Genomic DNA, 18,698 nt, shown 5'->3' with positions numbered 1-18,698 from the left:
CTCAGTCAAGATGATCTTTAAGAAGATCATGAACCACAAGCAGATACCAAAATCATGTTCTTGCTCTCTCAAGGACAAGTGGAGTGAAAGTGTTTAAGCTCATTCCTTCCCAATGTTGAAGCAATGTTGTGCCTCTCATGGTAATCTCAACCTGTGCATTGCCCCTTCCATAGCATGACCCATGAGTCATGATCTTTCTGGCTTTTTGGGTATGGTTGGGCATGTGAAGAGTCACAAGTGGAGAAATAGTTTGGGATGGGATGTGTCACCATCCAAAGGAGGAAGGTGCGACACCTGTGTCCGAGAAAGGGAGTAACACCAACTGGTAGGTTTCAAAAGGCACTTTTTTCCTTTGATCTGCCCAACTTTTTTTTTACCAACAGCATTTGCAGAACAGCAGGAACTGCAGCAGCAAGCACTTGAAGTTGTGCTTTAGAAGGTCTCAGATTCATGTCAAAAATTGTGCTTCAGAAGATTTTGGACTCTACTCTGTCAACTAATTTCAGCTGGATTAAGCAAAATAATGGAACTCTCATAAGGCAATTGTAATCAGAGCAAAGTAGACATCAAAAGATGCACAAATAACATGAAGCTCAATGATCTCAAATAATAACTACTAGATCTTTCTAGGTTCAATGGAATATGATGATAAAATATTGTAATGAAGGATGCAATGGAATAAGGGTTGTTCAGACAAATATAACTTCTGATACACTCATTTTAGTATAAAAATCATATGTAAAGAACACTAAAAGGCAATAAAGTTGCACAAAATCATATTTTAATTACCACAACACAGAGTTTAAACATAACTAGCCTATCAAGAATCCAACATGAGGATGGATTAAACTACCCAGTTCATCATTCTACTATACATACTTTTTAGGCTAAGGATGCCCCACCCAGAGCATCTGATAAGTGGCTACCCTATGGAGCACCCTCTGAACTGCTAATTCTTTCAAGGTTTATAAAGAAGAAACTGGAATAAATTGCAAGGAGAAGATCACCCAAATAAAAGGTTTCTATAAAATCTACTCCAATACATATTGCATGATATCATTACTACGGCTTCATGATTCCTTGGCTAAGATAATCTGGATCAGATGATGACCGCTCATTTCAGTAGAACCAGTTGGATCCATCGTGCTTCTTCTGCAGCATGCCCCTCTGTGATGCAGCATTAGAGTAATCCACAGCAGGTATGTTTAATCCAGACGTGAACCTGAAGCCACCACTTGATTCATTGGGTTGATTGCTGAATTGTTGCCCAAATGGCATCATGTCCTCACGGACGAAGAACTGTGGTTGCTGAACCAAGCTGCCCACTTCTTCGAAGAGACTACCACCCATTCCTGTCTCCTGCCCAAAGAAGGTGTCTTCCATCTGAATTCTGCTCTGGAAAGAATTTGAACCTTCCAACACGGAAGCACTTCCTAGAGTCAAGCTCTTGTCACCACTAATGTTGTTGTCGTAGAAACCCATCAACTCATTGATTGACTTTTGCCCATCAGAAGGAATACCCAAATCAGAGACACTAATAGGATTGAGGCTTGGACCAAGTGAAGTTGGAGTCGGTTGAGCGGTTGATGACGTAGAGAGAACCGGGGGCTTGTTCTCATTCACCGGGAAGTTCTCAGCTGACAGCGCACCAATAGATTGAGGAAATGTATTCTGATACTTACAGAGGTACTGGTGACTGTTTCTGGCATTCCTGTCTGTAAATCCATGGCAAAAATCATGATGTGGACACTTTGCATTATCGCAGGTGTAAATGCGCTGGTTCAACAACAGTTCTGGCTCAGCAGCAGTTCTCTTTTGAATGAAGGCACAATCAGTCTCATCCTTCATCGGTATGGACAGAACAAATTTTTCATTCCCAACAGTTGCACTCAGGCTAAAAGTGTTACCATCAGCAGGAGGATTGTGAAGAATCACATCCTCGCTCTTGTCTTCATCAACACCTTCTACATCATAATCACCACAGCTGGTGTTGAAGGAGATGGCTCCTGTGAGGCCACTCCCAGAGGATGGGGGAAGGCAGGTATCAGGGTGCAGCTTCATGTACATGTCCTCTTCCTGCTTTACAACAGCAAGCCACGTTGCAATCTCCTTGGCAGTCATCTTGTCTTGAAGGCATTTGGACTGCCTAACCAGCCGACGAATCTTTTCAATATCAGGAGAGATATGCTTGATGACTGCAGTCAAGACACTAACTTTCCAAGCCTTTTTCAGATCATGGGGTTTCTTGTAAGGTGGCGGACCTTGTTCGTTTGGAATGCCCGATTGAGGCCACCACTCCTCCCTCCCGGTAGGCCACCATGGTGGTGCAACTCCCTTCTCCAGGGGGAACCTCCGCTGCGGTGGGTCACAGTGCTGCATAAGAGCTGACAGAAGAGATCCCAATGTGGTGTCCTGAAGCTCCTGCAAGGAATGAGGACTCACAGTACTAGAGACCACTTCATTGTTAGATCCAGGGATGGTGTTATCGGCCTGGTACTTGGCGATAGCAGCAGGCCCGTTCCTGTCAAACCTGACCTTTTCTTTCCACCAACCTCTAAGGTTATCAGAGGCACCACTAACCGGCTTGCCCTTCTCTGGAATAATACCATAAACGAATCCCTGAGCCTTGCACACCTCCATCATTTTCAGCATGTATTTAAGGATGCCATCCTGTGCACGAGACATCTTCTTTCGGCGGGCTTGCTCTTGTGACTGCCACTGCTTTGCTGCATCACCTTGCTCCTTGTTTTTGTTCTGTTGTTGCTCCTTTAAACGCTTCAAGCGCACCCGGTCCCTCCACATACGTCGTTCGAGTTCTTCTATGTCAATATCTTCGTCACTCTCTTCATCACCAACCTCTGCAAATTTTTCAGGAGGAGGATCTACCAGATCTCCCTCTCCCATTATGCATTCACCCATTGAAGGCTGATGGAGGCTACCATAACAAAGATTTTTTTCATCATTTGAGGGGAAAAGTTGCACATAATTTGGACCTCCAGGGTACACCATGCCTTCCATTAATAGACCCCCCATCACTACTAGCAGCACAGGCAATCAGATTAATATCCTCAGTGTCAAATGACAGATGCAATATTCCCTGAAAGAGCAAGAGCATGAGAAAAAAAGTTCAGATAGTGGCATGTCTAAACAACAAAAAATAACTTCAAACATATTATTGATCTTCAATTATGCCATGCTGTTGGAAGATATTATTATTCACCAAACATATGATGGAAGTAATATCATGAGAAAATGATGAACTTTCTCAACTTAGGAACAGAATCTATTCTCAATTGTGACATTTAAGACACATTTATTAGATTCATTTCAGAGAAATTCGAATGAGATATTTCACAACCAATATAAGTGAGCATGCTCCATGAGTGTAAACAAGAAGAAATACATTTATGAATGGCATTAATATGCTCTTTGTCTATGTTAACAAGCAACAAAAGCTGTACAATTCAAGTTGGATTATCTACATGTACCAAGCAAGCACCTCACTTGGCATACAAAGGATACAGACAGAGGAAGAAAATATTTATTAGACCGATGTTACAGACAACCAGCAAGCTTTACCGCTGCAGTCTGGAGATCTTAAGCTAAGAATTTTCTCACATGAAGAACACAAATTCGAATCGGACACAATCCTTGCAAACAAATTAGAATCAGATCATAACCCAACCGAAGATCTAATCCAACAAATTCTTCATGTGAAAGTTGACGACTTTATCTAAGATCAATCGAAAGCCTTCCTTTAGCAATTCAGCAAGCAGATGCCCTCAAATTAATGAAACTAGATATTTTCAGATGAATCTTTGACGAAAACAACGCATAGTTTGAGAAACATTATGGTCAGCCAAGGGAGTGACAAGCAAACTAAGTTCCTTCTTTGCTACACAAATATAGCATGTATGTTCCAAAACTATGAAAAGATAGGCAATATTTCTCCACATATTAGAAAACAGAACAACCAAGACCGACATGAGTTCTAGTCTTCTTGCTAATACCAAACAAGAAAAAGAATTGTTTCCGAAACAACATAACTCGAAGAAACAAAAGGCCAATTTGCCTGTTTCTCTTGTTCGTACAAATTCAACAAGCATCTACTTTGTATAAGAAAAAAAACCCCAATATGTGCTCTTTAAAACAGATCAAAGTCACTCAAACACAACATCCAAATTTAGAAACAAAATAGATGAGCACTTTATTACTTACCGTATAACATGGGAAAAAAGCAAGAAGAGCAGATATATCAAGAACGGAGGCAGCAAGAGACACCGAAGAGGTCAACAACGGAAAACCAAGGAAACAACCTCCAAATCAGTATCAAACAAAAGAAGGAATTGAATTTATCCACAGTACACACACACAAAAGAAAAGGTTCGAAGTTGGAACTCCATCCTTATATCTTTTCTTTTGGCCGACATAACTAATCTAATCAAAGCAGCCAAAATAGACCGCAGATGCGGTCATCAACTTCTTGAGTCGAGTGAATCTTATTAGTTGTTGTCTCCAATATTGATGAAGAATTGCCCGTGATAGACAACAGGAAACATCTAAGATACCGATAGGAGAAGCATAGACTAGTCAGAGATCATCATCAAACTTCTCATCATAAAAAAAAACCAGAAAAATCAAAGCCTAAAGAATAGGAGGAGAAGGAAAAGCGAAGAAATAACATCTTCCACTGGTGGCGACTGAAGCACTAAATGGCCGAAAAATCAACTTTTTCTTTGTAAACGATCGAAAAATAGGAAAAATGATCGATCTTGAAGTATTTTGATACATTTCATCACTGCTGAAGAATTACGTACAGCAATCGAGACAGAGAAGACAAGAAAACAAGAGAAATGATTGTTATGCAGAATAAAAGGGGAAGAAAATGCTTGGAATTAACGATCATGGATTGCTACATAGCCTTTCTTCTTTGAATACCACGAGAGACCTTGTGTGCCACCCTAAGAAAAAGCGATTGTAACAGAGATCAAAGCAGGACTCTCAACCAATCTCCAAAACCGAGAAAAGAAGAAGACCTGACTGCCATGTAGCGGAAACCAAACGGAAGCAGAAATCAATCAAAAAAAGGAGGCGCCTTTAACAAGCCAAGAGGACGCAAAATCGTACCTTTTAGCTTCGATCCCCGCTTATGGTCTCCCTCACCCCAATAATATCCAACCTTTGCACATCTCTGACTCCGAGCAAATTTTAGATGGGCTACAGAGGTTAGAGCTTCAGAATTCCTGCAGAAGAAGGAAGCAAGGGACGAACGAAGTGGCGAAGCTGGTCCTCCTCTTATCTTTTCACCTCTCCTGCCTTCTCCCTCTCTACTTTCGCCTCTCGCTTTCTCGCCTGTGGAAGGTGGCTTGTCGGGGTGGCATGTGAGGTTATACAGCTCGTTGATAACGAGCGAGAGAAGAGAGAGAGAGAGAGAGGGAGGAGGGGGGGGGTGGTAAATGAGGTGAGGTTGACTGGGGATGGAAACAAGACGTGCGGTAGGAGAGAGAAAAAAAATGACGGAAGACTACAGAGGGTGGGGTTATTGCTTCTGTTCCTCCTGTTCTTGTTGTGATGCCTGCCTGCCTTCCTGGAGGTTTCCCCTGATTCATTGAATGCCATGGCTCTTGCGGTTTCTGTTGATTCCCCATCGGGAATCAAAATGAGATTGGCAGTAATGGCAGACACCACAAAATCGTCTAAACTTCACCTATATTGGTATGCATTTAGACACAAGCATCAACAAGTAGGAAATGGAATCTACATGGCATGGTCAAACCTGTGAAAAGTCAAAGGTCACAGTAAAAACCATGCTCTTTTGTTTCAAAACAATGGCTGATGTGATTATAATGTTGATTGCAGATGCATTTATATATATATATATATATTAGACTTGAATAATAGGCAAGAATTGTTAACTGTGTTCATTGAGTTGAATCATTAGTATAATTTTCTGACTGGGAATGCTGCATGGGTGGATTCAAATGAGAACTTTTGAAACAGTGGTTTGATCATCAATGATACACATATTGAGACACAAGCATTGTGCATAAACAAACATCAGAGCTGATTGGAAAAAGATGTCAGGTTGGGAGTTTTTCTACAAGTCCAAGGAAATAAATCTTAGGCTGTGGTGCAGTTACTACAAGGAATTTTTCTTCATGGACAAACATTATTTTCTTCACCATCTTTTGGCTCTTAGCATTTGAAATGAATGCATGGACTATGATGCAGATGGTTTTACTACAGACAAATTACTGTCTTTATCTTTCTCATAACACCCAAATGGTTTTTCAGATTTGCATTTCTATTCCTCAAACAGATGAGAAGAAAATAGTGTTGTCCTGATGTCTGCTGATTCAGAATATAACACAAGAAGAAACAAAAGGAGAAGATCTACAAGCTTAGTTAGTTCTTTGTGGGTTTGATGCCATTCCCACCTGTCTCTGTTGATACATTGGATACATGATCTAATAGTCAGTTGTACAATTCATTAAACACAAATCTTGGGACATTATGCAGTGGTAAAAAGGGGAAAAAGAAAAGCTGACCAGATTTTGACTTGTGTGTCCTGCCTGCCTCATGATCAATGCTTGGCAAGAATGGAAGGCATGTGCATCAGGACTCTCAACAGCAACAGGTAACTTCTAGACATTGACACCCAGATTAAAAAGTATTGCACCGGTGAAGTGCTGTCGTCTCCCATGTCATCATATTGTAAGCCATGAACAGAGTCATCTCAGACTGATTCAGCATGAAAGATCAAGGCTAGGCTTTGAGAAGTCATTTTGGTCCCAACTGGGACAAGAGGGAGGCTTTAGTGCGCTTAAATGAGCTGAGATTTGGCCTGCAGAATTGACTGTTGGTCCCAGTGGCTTGTAGTGTTTGTACTGCTGCCATAAGGAAGATTAAAGGCAGAGAGTACACTTTTGGTGGGGAATAGTAGATTACCCAACATCATTATGAGGTTCATCAACTCGGGAATCATATGACCCTTCTTTTGTTTCTGTTCTTGAGCAGGTAGATGTGATACACTGTTACTGCAAAAACAAGTAGAGATTTAGGTGTCGGCAGGAGCTAAAACTGGTAGCATTGTACATGTTTCTTATTTTTACATCATCAGAAGATAAATGATAAATTAAACATAAAGACCAGGATAGTAAAGAAAAGATCACTAGAACAGATGCTCTGCATTTGTCATGTTGCAGTGACATTAATGGAGTGGCCCTTTCTCCAATTCTGCTTCCTTCCCATTTACTGCTCTCTGATGCAGAATTAAGAGAGTGACATAAATAAAAAGGTTGAGGTTAAATTGAACAGGCTGGTCCTATATAATTCTCTCTGCAACCACTGAGTATGGAATGTCATCTTTCTGTTCTGAGCAGTGTAAACTTTTTCATCGCAAACTAGCTTCTTTGTTTGTCATGTTCTTCTTGTCAAAGCTGGCAAGAAATGATGTCAATGCTGTATAATTATGCTTGATCATGTTCCGATTAAGCATCGTATTTCCGATCTACTTGAACCTATAAGATATAAACAGAATAGTACATAATTGTTGTCCTTAACATTTTTCTCTTATAATAAAAAATGGATGGCAAGATATCTTCCACTCCATTAAATCATCAACCATTCTCCACTGATAAATAAATTTAAAATGATACAGAAACTTCATGTATTCATCAGCTAACAAAAAGCATTCAGAATAAGAATGAAACTTCCATGAGATCCTGGAGTGTTACTGACATGAGCAAAGAAATTAGTGTTTAAGATTCTTTACCTGTTTTATTCAGAGTGAGACTGAGATTAAACAAAATTAGTGTTCAATAGTGATCTCTTTTTTCTTAGGTGAACTTACAATAGAAAAGGATCCTTAGTTAATTGACAGTGCATCTACAATATAGCAGATTACTCAAATTCAGCTGATTTCTGGATGACATATGAGATGACTGAGAAACAATATATTCTGACATTTAGACATACCTTCCCAACAAAAAATCTGCATGCATTATCAATTGCATTTATGTACACAAACAATGCAGTTGGAAGTTCAAACTGTAGCAGCTTCACATGTTGTTCTGTCTATCTGTTAAATTGCAAACCACTGCAGACTCTGAAGATCCAGACACACCATCTTATCCTGACAGATACGAAATGAAACAGAGGAACAAGATTTCGGGTAACTAAGGTTTTGTTTTCCTAATCACATGATTTCCTATGGTTAAACCTTACAATACGATAACCAGATCAATAAGTTCATTTAGAAATACCTTCAGAATGCAGTCCACATGCATTTATCAACTGCTAATGTTTACATATAATGAACTAAGATATTTCAAGTTACAATTATATAATGTAATAGTAGATATACTGCTACCCAACATGATCTCACAACTCGGAAAAGAATACAGGGAAAGTGATGAATAAAGCATACAACATGCCTCAAAACTGATAAGAATCATTTTCCAAAATGCAGAATGAGATGTTCTTGCCTACATCAAGTTTCAACTTGCTATTAAAATATTTGACAAATAATGCACCTGATCAATCATTTCAACAGTCATCTAGATATTCAAAAAAATTTGTGAAAGGAAAATGCAACATAATTTTATTCTGAGTTCTTTGTTGTATAACATCTGTCAGCTGCCTGTTGGATGGATCTGTCCACATAGCAGACATGACAAATAAATTCAAGGGACCAACCATGTGCAACTAAAAAAAGAGAGAAACCTTCATTCAGTGCTGTACATGTGCAGCTAAAGAAGAATAATTCCTGTAGTGCTGCACCCTATTCATGGCAATGCACAAATAATTAACTACTTTGAGTGCATTTGTGACAAGTCATTGTTTTATTAATGTCTAAACAAAGAGCAAGCTTCATGGGATGAGTTCTGTTCTTGAGATTAGAGACATTTTAAACAGATTTGTTCAATCCCTGTATATCAAGGTTATCACAGTAAAAAGATTCCCTAAAATGGTTACAGTTACAAGTTAAAATCTGATATCATTCTTAAATCCTTAATCTAGAAAATCTCTCCATTTAACCACTTGAATTTGGTTTCAAGTTTAAAGAGAAAACCACAAAGCTAGTTCTTGGTTCAGCCTGATGACATTCACTTTATTGAAAGTTAGCCTTGTAATGAATTTGAGGTGACCTTTCTTTCTCAGAGAATAAGATGTCCTATCCAATGTAGGTCAAGGATCATCTATGCAAAAACATCACCATAGCTTTCTCTATACTTGGTCATTTGACACAACTTTAGAGTTAAATCCAGAGACCTTGTTGTCTAGGTAAAACCTCCATAATGACATATCAACAAAATACTCTGTAGAATCTTGACGAGTGATCCTCGCTGATTTTAACAACAGGGCTTTGAAGTGATGATCTAACGGGAGCATTTTCTAATCTGCAACTTGAGCATTCTGTTAGTATTCATGGTAGCAGTTGAAAGGAGGTACTAACTTCTATTGGTTGACAACAATTTGTTAATCTGAAAATAAGGACAGCTAAAAAAAATTGGTGCGTATGCATCAGAGCCTATTTTTGTTGCAACAACACAACTGGTCTAATTTAATCCAATGAGAAAAATGAGTTTTTTAATTAACCATTAGGCAATTTGTTTGGCACAAATGTAGAATTCCTGTGAATTCCTTATTTAGATTATAATGGAGAGAGCGAGGTGGATTCAGGTGCTCTACAAATCCACGCAAGAGGGTTATACTGTAAAAAAGATCGAAACAACATGTTAGGTCAAGGATGAGCTGAAACAACAAAAACAACAACAGAACATGGAAGAAAGATTGATTTCATTCATTTTTGAAATCAATAACCAATGTTTTCACATATTTTTCTTGGGATAGTGAGGAGTAATAGCTTTTATTGATGGCTCTTGCTCAAAATTTTTCCATGGTCTTTGTACTTAAATGAGCATACTGTGTTGAATTAATCATCTGCGGCATATGATTCCTATAAATTTTGGATCTATTTCCTTGAGAATCTCGAGGAACTCTTAAATGCAAGTGAGCACATGCCATAGACTTGTTCCAAGCTCTGGAAAATTTGCTAAGAGTAGATTGTAAGTCATAAATTCAATTCTATCAAAGCAGCAACATGTTATAATTACTGTCTGATTCTATATGATGGTCTTGCATGGTTAACTGAACATGTGTGCAGAAAGCTAGACAAGCTTGCATGCTAGCAAGGAACAATTTTCTCCAAGAGACTGATAACAATTGTGAGCTCTTTGATGCTGCCTGCCACCATAAGAAACAAAGTTTAGTGCATGTGTGCACCCAAATTATAGTTCATTTCATTGGCTCACTGCCCCAGAAAACTCATGTTACACCCTACTCAAACAAAATGGCACATGCCACGGTACCCGAACAAGATGCAAGACCTAGAGATACTGGAGAAACAAAGGCATGTGAGAGATAGAGAGTTTAAACTAAACAGGTGATGGATAAAGATTTCACTGGGCTGTGAAATACTGGGTATCCAGAGATTTCACATTAGATCTCTCAAGATTTAGCTGTGTCCCTGTTCCTTTGGCCCATTGCAATTGTCTTAAAGCTTTTCTATGGCTTCAGCAAGCAGACAAAGCCATGTTTGAGTCCACGTTCATCCCCATTATGTTACCCAGAGAACACCAAAAGTATGTAATGATGGATGGAAACACTTCCATTCTAAATTGCCAAATCACAAGGTGATATCTTGCTTTCCAAATTATTAAGGGATTGGCCATTGACATTAGTCAGGAATGCTTTTTGGGTCCTGGTATCAAAGAAGCGAAGGTACTCCACACAACTCACACATCTCAAAGGAATTTGATACTAGCATTAATGCATTCCACCTTGTGGAACATAGGCCTAACTTTAGATTCAAATGTCTATGAAATTTGTCATCCATAACTTGTCTACACCTACTGGTGATTTGGTACAAGTGGCTCAGAGTAGAAGATATGATGGAAATATATGGATTATGCATGGGACTTAAAACAAACCATTTCATGAAAACAAAGGGTAAAGTCTTAGATTTCCTGAGGAAGAACAGTCTTAATTAATGAATCTTTATTACAAATGCGTCCAATAAGGCAACAGTGAAGACTAATATTGCCCCAGCTAGCTAGGAATTTCTTGAGGAAACTAATAAGCCAAGAATTAGGAGACTTAATTTCTCTTCAGCACTTTTATGTTTATTTTTGGGATCTGTTCAAGGCACCCTATTTGATGGAATTTAGTTCACTACAAATCCTTTTTGTTTGTCAGAGAATATTAGAAGGATATGTATGTATGCTTGGATGCAGTAATAAGAGCTACTAATTAAAGATGGATCACATGCAGTTCATGTGCCAAACATTGACATGCGTGCGTATCATGTGCTTGTTGAAAAGCCTGTAGATTTAGCAGACTTACTGTTCTCCCTTATCTTTTAGTCCCCGATCTCCGTCGCCTCTTCCGTGACCGGGCAAACGTCATGGTGGGCAGCAACGAGCAGCGCGAGATGCAGAGGTTGGTGCTTCGCCACGTCTCGGGGCCTCACCGCCTCGAAATCTCACTCGACCCTACTGTCCTGGTGCAGGGTCGCGGTGATCACCGGAGCCAACAAGGGGATCGGCCTCGAGATCGCCCGGCAGCTGGCGCTCCATGGCGTCACCGTGGTGCTCACGGCGAGGGACGAGAAGAGAGGCGCCGGCGCGGTGGAGTCGCTCCGCGGGAGCCACCAAATCCCCAACGTCGTGTTTCACCAGCTCGATGTTCGAGACGAATCGAGCGTCGGAGCGTTGGCCGAGTTCGTCCGAACCCAGTTCGGGAAGCTCGACATCTTGGTAGAAGCGAAGCCCCAACGACACGCCACTTGAGTGCTTGAATCCGTCTCACTTGGCACTGCAACTGCAGGTGAACAATGCAGGGGCGTCAGGGATTTCGGTTGATGTCGAAGGACTGAAATCTCTCGGCATCGATCCAGAGGCCTGGGTAAGTCCCTTCGAATTTTACGGAGGACGAGGAAGGGGAAGAAGAAGCCTAAAGAGATGCCTTCTCTGCCATCGCAGCTCTCCGGGAAAGCTACCAGCCTCGTCCAGGGAGTGCTGCGCCAGACCTACGACGGCGCAGTGACGTGCTTCGACACCAACTACTACGGCTGTAAGCGAGTGACGGAGGCGCTCCTTCCTCTGCTGGAGCTCTCAACCTCGGGCGCCAGGATCGTTAACGTCTCCTCTCTTAGATCCGAGCTCAGGGTAAAAGCCTCCTTCCTCACACCCCTGTTCTTGGTGGCGATGAAGAGCCGCACAAACTGACTCCGCTTTGCACGGCAGAGGATGCCGAGCGAGAGCATCAGAGAGGAGCTGAGCGACATCGACAACTTGACGGAGGAGAAGATAGAAGGCCTGCTGCGGAGGTTCCTGGAGGACCTCAAGGAAGGGAGGCTGGAAGCGACTGGGTGGCCGATGATGTTGCCGTCCTACAGCGTGTCGAAGACGGTGCTCAATGCCTACACGCGGGTTCTGGCGAGGAGGCACCCCAGCATGCTCGTCAACTGCGTCCACCCGGGATACGTGAAGACGGACATTAACTGGAACACCGGGGTCATCACCACCGAGGAGGGAGCCAAAGGGCCAGTGATGCTGGCTCTGCTTCCCGCCGACGGCCCGACCGGGTGCTACTTCGATCAGACCACGAAAGCCGAGTTCTGATGGGCTCTCTGCTTCTTGTGTTTTGCTAGTTTGTGTCCTTCGGCATGCATGCAGATAACGTGTATGTTGCTCGGTCAGGTTCACACATTATGGCAATGGATGCATCAATTCTACCAAATAAAAGACAACAACTGAGACATTCATCTTGATACAATTGTAATATGACCTGTTCCATCAATGATGAACCAAAGAATCATGTCATGGTCTCAAGATGTCACATTATGCGGTGGCTGCTGAAAGATCCGCTCGGCAAATGTGTCGTCAACCAACTCAGAGGAGAAACAAAAAGAGAACCACCTCTTTCTAACAGACTCGTAAGATATATGATGTTCCCAGCCATGGGTGGACGAGTCAGCAAATCCTCTTTCCAACGGGCGGAAGAACCCTAAAAAGGAGAAGCCGGCAAATCCGGTAACCAGGTGGCAAAAGCAGCGGCAATTCATCTCCTGGTAAATGTTACGAGCGGTTCTACTCTCCTACCGTCATGCCAAACCCAAATTTGTAGTCTTTCTTCGAATGATCAATCTGCAACCATAACATGAATTAGTTTAGTGGTATTTTCTAAGACACAAAGACTGGGGAACACAAATAGCATAAAACTAGTATGATTTAAGCTTCTCTGAAACATCACGTTCGTTCATATACCCCTACGCACCTCGGCGGAAAGAAGTAAATTAACACCCATATTAAGTCGTTCCTCCAAAAATGCTGCCACAACTCCATTGGAATCGAGTTTTCCCCTCAACCGACACTGCAAAAGTTGGGCATCAACTATTCGGAATCAATGGGCATATTTCACCAGGAAGCAAAGAGAAAAAACCAAACTTTCAAGTAAATGTCCAATAAATTGATTGGTATTAGGAAGTTACCTGACGAAGAATGTAATCGTAACCAAAACTTGATGTAACATCTCTTGTCATGTGATTGTACATGAATTCAGATGCAAGAGAAACCTGCAAGATACAGCTACGGCAAGGCTTGTAAGATGAGTATATCACATAAGTTTTTCTTATAATTATTAGAAATCTAACCTTCTCGGATACTTTCTGAACGTAGCTCAGTGCAACAATTCCAGTGCTTGCGACTTGCCCAGTTGTAACCTGCACAAAACATTCATAAAAGCCTACAGTGAACTCCTTAACAAGTCCTCAACAATATAAGCTTCTAGTCATGATTCTGATCCCACAAAAATTCATTGGAGTAATGAAAAATAAAACAAAACCTATTACACGATAAGAAACAGCCTTCATAGAAATCTAAAATGTTTCCTTTGCATTACTTAAAGGTAGAATTATGACTTGTGCCTACATTGAAACTAGAAAGCAAGTAACCGACAACCAAATTGCACGCACACCTCCTCTGTTGGACTTGCCTCAACAAATTTACCAAATTTTAACTGCCGGTGGGTTCTCCAGACAGCAAACCCAAATACCAGAGCAGGTAAGATCATCCAACAGGAAGAAACAAAGAGAGAAGTGAAGAGAAGGGAGCGGCAGATTACCATCTTATCTGTGTTATAACGAGCAGCGAAACCAATACCAGACTTCCTTTGATGCCCAAGCCAAAAGACTTCACTGCCAAGGGATAGATGTGGTGAGACACTCTGTAGAATGAACAGTAAATAATTTGGTCAGTGTTCCATATAAGTATAATATGAAGAGAAACAATGAATACAAAAGCCCACTTCACTGCTGCATTTTCATCAAAGTGAAGCCTTAAGACCAAAAAACCATGTTCAAGATTCAAAACCTTAATGACCAAGCATCGGTTTCTGCATCTCTCATGCATATTATCTCAGATTCTAAGGGTGTGTATGCAAATTGATAATTTGGAAGTGAAAATATGCAAAATGTTCTATAAGAGTATACATGTAAAATATCATTCTTATGTATAACAAAGTCTATATCAAAATAGTCCTAGTTTCTTGGATTTTTTTCTACCATCCAACTTGCTTCAATAAACAAACTATGCTGACTCTCCTAATATTTTATATATATATAAACAAGTATTAGTCTTACTTGAAATTGATAGCGTAAGTCTACACTCCAATAGAAGTTTTTTTTCACTTGTATTCATTTAGAAAAATAACTATCCTAGCTTAACTGCAACCGTATTTCCCTGTAGATGTGGTCCAATGTGGCCAGGGATATCCTTGTTTACTATTGCATCTTACTGAAGCATTTAAATGGTAAAGATGCAATACAAACATCAAGAGATGCTCCTTCCTGTATGAATGGTACAATCCCTCGGCCACTCAAAATGAAGAAGTAATTAGATCTCATGTCTATATTTGTTTGACAAAATAGATTTGGAAACAATATCTCATAACCCATATCATGCTAGAAGGGTAGTGGCATTCTGTTAGTTTTTATTTTGTCGATTCAGCATCCATTATGACGACGTACAGGAATCTGGTAAAAATATTTTCGAAGAAATGTCTAGTTGAATTCAATAGTTATTCACATGATGGTTGAGTGATGTCAATTCTCTGTTGCTAACCTTTGTAGAGTTTGAAGGATCAACAAATTCTCTAGCACGTGGTTTCATTTCTTTTCTACTTCAAGCAGAACACCTAATGTGACTTCTTATTCCTCCTATTCATTTAGAGCACCAAAGTTCGGAAAAACCTTACATTATTTGCTAGCCATGTTACAGAATATACTATTGCCAAGTATAAACCAAAGAACAAAGGTATGACAAAGCTACAAAAGTAATCTGAATCATGACCATGCACATGTAATGTAAACTTATAAAATGACAACTGATGAAAAACCCATATGATGGAAGTGGGCTTCCTATATTAGAACGAGTGAACCCATGAGTATAAGGGACTTCACCAGATTTTTGTTACCATAGATAAAAGGTGAATATGCATAAGCAGAAAGCAAGAGAATATTCAAATTGGTGCATAACATGCAGAGGCAGAAAAGCATAGCCACACTTTTATAAGTAAAACCAGTGTGCAGACATATAATTAAATGAACTTATAGTAGTTAAAGGTGAGGGTACCATCTCAACCTAACAAAGTTTAGGTGCTGAAACCACAGAGAAGTGCAGCACACTAAACATGAAGGATACATCAAGTAGTCAAAGTTATACTTATACATTGCAGGTAAGAGTGGAATAGACCCTTGGGTGACAAGCAGCTCCACTGAACAGGAGTTAAATTGAATTTTTCCTATTTTACTTAGCATGACGGAACTATTGTAGATCAAAATGGGATGCCCTATAAGGTAGGCAATAGACCATGCTGAAACCAAAAAATATGCTGCAACCTTCACCAAGCTTACCTGGATATAATTGGCACCATAGAAGGCATTGTTGCCTATTTGAAATTGAGACCTGAAATCCTGTCCCTACATATATGAAAATAAAACTTATAGATGATAGAAAATATATAACTGCAAAATGTTGAAAAAGAGACTTTTCATCAGATGAAATAAAAAAAAAAAGGTGCTAAAAGCAATACTAAAAGTAAACTAACCTTATAATCGAAGTTAAACATTCCTTGAGAGAAATGTGGTTCATTTGTCAGCTGGCAAAAGAACAAGAAGTTACTACTTACTAGTTGATCAAACCAACAATATATTTCTTCTTCAAACAATACAGGACTATCAAGAATTTTAGTAACAAACCTGAGCATTTATCTTTAAAGTAAGGTTATCAGTCAGATCACATTTGACTCGTGCATTCAGCCTTCCATCAGTCAGTATTCTTCCGATAAGCATCATCTATAGTTGATATCAAATCATCCATGAGAGTTACATGTATATCTAAGATTTGTATTATTCCAAAAACACAGCACAAGAATGCCAACCTTCGGATCCAGAAAGTTTGCACCAAATTCATAGTGTGCAGTAGGAACTTTAATAATGTCAGAAGACTGTGAAGGAACCTCCATTGATCCCATGAATACACTGATCAAAAGTTGTCAGCTCAAAATTAATAAGGCAACAACAAATTAATGGTCGAGCAATCAATAATTACCTGTGGCTGAGAGCAAATGTCTGATTTATCCCCTTTGTAAAGTCAAAACGCAATCCTTCAAAGAGCTCTGGCTTCAAGGACACTGAAGACCACATTCAAAAGTATGTTAGAACTCATGCAAAACATATTCTTTTTTTTTTTTTGTTACAATTGATGTATCAGTTTTATTAGTTCAATTTTCCTCAGTCACTCCTTACCTAGAAACTTCAAAGGCCCCTTTACCCCCTCATGAAAAAGTTTATGCATCTAAAGACAGCTCAGTAAGGTCTAGTTGTATCTACATATAAGTTCTAAATGGAACAAGGGTTAGTATCACACAAAATTCTGAATCCAAACTTTTGGTCAAGAATGATAGAAAAGGAGCTTTGCGTCAACCACTCGTCAAATTACCTTCTCACTCTAAGGTGAGAACCAAACCAGCTATCAAATCCACTAATTTCCAATCCCATTACGGCCCCTCACTTTCGGCTTGCAAAAATAGTTAGCTCGCAAAAGAGATCATGTTATCTTATATAGTTGAACCACAACTGACATATGAATCAATACACCAAATTCTCAAATAAATATAGTACATTGGACAGAAAGCATTTTTTATTAGCTAGGAAAAGAGATCTGTTTAAGGAAGAGCCAAGATCAAAAGTTCACACATCAGCACACATTAACAAAGATGTGTGTAAAAGCACTTCACTGCCCAGAATCGATGAACTTCTTCACTAATTAGCCTTGTCCACAAGAAAAATACCAATTTCGAAGAAAAATAAACTTCCATTTCCATATATGTCTCTATACGGTTACATATTTAATTTGCAATGTTATGATCTGGGAAACCACATTGTGAGGGCCTCACCTTAATCCATTCGGTTGGATTTCTTCATTTCTATCATCATAAGTTATTTTCCTGTTATCATAAGTTAGAATTTGAAAACATAATTTGATGATTCATAGGATGTTGAAGGCTCAGTCCTTAGAACAAGCAAAATAAAACCCAAAACCTGATAACAATAACAACCATTTATCATGGCTACAAGATCCCCCAAAATACAAAGGCTGGCCAAAATACACTATCCTGAATCAAGCTCATTCTTAATTACAGAATCCAATTTCCACAACAATCAGCAACTGACAAGTGTAAGTTCAGACGAGTCTGAGTACAAAACCTACCTACCCTAGTGCCCAGAAAGCACATGGACAAGAATATACGTTAGAACCAGTTCAACCGAAAACTAGGATTCGTTGAATTAGCCCAATTAGCCCATACCTACAATCAATGCCTCTGCTAAGCAACACAGAATACTCATGAGAAAGAAACAGGGTTTCAAACTACTGTGAAGTAGAATCTAACCAATGGGGCTTATTTTCTTGGATTTCCTTTCACAGACAAGAGTTCAAACATGGCACTCGTCAGGTATACTAAGATTTCCAGGAAATTTAACAAGCTCCCAACCGTGTTCTATCATCTTATCACACTTTGTAATCAACTAAGCAGGCCAATGAATTCAAAATGAGACACGGCTACAGCACAAGATCGAATAGGACTCACTCAACGCCTCGCGTTGGATCTCCTCGAACGCAACAGGGCAGGGGAGATTCAACCAGTCGACCTTCTCCGAGACGCCCTTGGCATCGCCCTGCATCTCCGTATTCGGGGGGAGCGCAGCCGCAAGACCGACGGGAATCGGCGGAGGAGGAGCCGCGGCCGGCGATGGCGGCGGGGCGCCGGCGTGACTAACGGAAGATCCCATTTCGCTTGAGGGTTTCCAAAGACGAGAGAGAGAGAGAGGGGGGACAGGGTTTAGGGCTAAGTAGGAGAAGAGGCGGCGCTTAACACCGTTGGTGGTATTCAACTACGTGTATAAGTTGCGCGGGTTATCATACGCTTCATCGTCGTGACGACGATCTTTCACTTTTCCCGTGTCCTCATCCAACGGCGAAGAAGGATAGCGCCTGATCACGTGAGATCTGCGCGTTTTTTACACTTATGGGCGAAGAACATTAACATTTTGAGTTTACAATCCTAAATATCTG

General features: G+C 40.2%; 3 protein-coding genes across 4 annotated transcripts; 1 reads left to right on the top strand and 2 right to left on the bottom strand.

Moving 5' to 3' along the window:
• Positions 1–764: 764 nt before the first annotated feature.
• Positions 765–5,438, bottom strand: LOC104000599 (protein ETHYLENE-INSENSITIVE 3-like 1a). Of its 2 annotated transcripts, none has more exons than XM_009422680.3 (2): positions 5,128–5,438; positions 765–3,097 (listed from the first exon to the last, which is right to left on the bottom strand). In XM_009422680.3, the coding sequence occupies exon 2, from the start codon at positions 3,031–3,033 to the stop codon at positions 1,120–1,122; it is 1,914 nt and encodes a 637-aa protein (XP_009420955.2). In that variant the 5' UTR covers positions 3,034–3,097; positions 5,128–5,438; the 3' UTR covers positions 765–1,119. The 2 variants fall into 2 exon arrangements, with proteins under 2 accessions (XP_009420955.2, XP_018675190.2); XM_018819645.2 differs by lacking the exon at positions 5,128–5,438 and adding an exon at positions 4,219–4,241.
• A 5,907-nt stretch (positions 5,439–11,345) lies between these two features.
• LOC135624732 ((+)-neomenthol dehydrogenase-like) lies at positions 11,346–12,887 on the top strand. The gene is made up of 5 exons (XM_065128645.1): positions 11,346–11,502; positions 11,573–11,819; positions 11,890–11,967; positions 12,045–12,230; positions 12,309–12,887. Exons 1-5 carry the CDS (start codon positions 11,468–11,470, stop codon positions 12,684–12,686), a joined length of 924 nt encoding a protein of 307 aa, XP_064984717.1. The 5' UTR covers positions 11,346–11,467; the 3' UTR covers positions 12,687–12,887.
• On the bottom strand, positions 12,832–18,513 carry LOC135624731 (mitochondrial import receptor subunit TOM40-1-like). Its single transcript, XM_065128644.1, has 11 exons — positions 18,214–18,513; positions 16,674–16,755; positions 16,504–16,603; positions 16,322–16,417; positions 16,171–16,221; positions 15,977–16,042; positions 14,188–14,289; positions 13,718–13,786; positions 13,556–13,639; positions 13,342–13,437; positions 12,832–13,211 (listed from the first exon to the last, which is right to left on the bottom strand). Exons 1-11 carry the CDS (start codon positions 18,413–18,415, stop codon positions 13,155–13,157), a joined length of 1,005 nt encoding a protein of 334 aa, XP_064984716.1. The 5' UTR covers positions 18,416–18,513; the 3' UTR covers positions 12,832–13,154.
• Positions 18,514–18,698: the final 185 nt, after the last annotated feature.

The sequence above is a fragment of the Musa acuminata genome, chromosome BXJ2-10, assembly GCF_036884655.1.
Source record: "Musa acuminata AAA Group cultivar baxijiao chromosome BXJ2-10, Cavendish_Baxijiao_AAA, whole genome shotgun sequence".
NCBI classification, from domain to species: Eukaryota; Viridiplantae; Streptophyta; class Magnoliopsida; order Zingiberales; family Musaceae; genus Musa; species Musa acuminata.
The sequence above is the reverse complement of the archived record's forward strand: the minus strand, read 5'-3'. Positions and strand labels throughout refer to the sequence as shown.

Excerpts from the sequence above, each read along its gene's own strand:
- LOC135624731 (XM_065128644.1), bottom strand. The coding sequence starts at position 18,415 with ATGGGATCTTCCGTTAGTCACGCCGGCGCCCCGCCGCCATCGCCGGCC. Across the intron at positions 13,787-14,187 it reads GTTATAACACAGATAAGATG|GTTACAACTGGGCAAGTCGC; the intron begins GTAATCTGCCGC and ends TGTTTTGTGCAG. Across the intron at positions 13,640-13,717 it reads TTCAGAAAGTATCCGAGAAG|GTTTCTCTTGCATCTGAATT; the intron begins GTTAGATTTCTA and ends TGTATCTTGCAG.
- LOC104000599 (XM_009422680.3), bottom strand. The coding sequence starts at position 3,033 with ATGGGGGGTCTATTAATGGAAGGCATGGTGTACCCTGGAGGTCCAAAT.
- LOC135624732 (XM_065128645.1), top strand. The coding sequence starts at position 11,468 with ATGGTGGGCAGCAACGAGCAGCGCGAGATGCAGAG. Across the intron at positions 11,820-11,889 it reads TCGGGAAGCTCGACATCTTG|GTGAACAATGCAGGGGCGTC; the intron begins GTAGAAGCGAAG and ends CTGCAACTGCAG. Across the intron at positions 12,231-12,308 it reads CTCTTAGATCCGAGCTCAGG|AGGATGCCGAGCGAGAGCAT; the intron begins GTAAAAGCCTCC and ends TTTGCACGGCAG.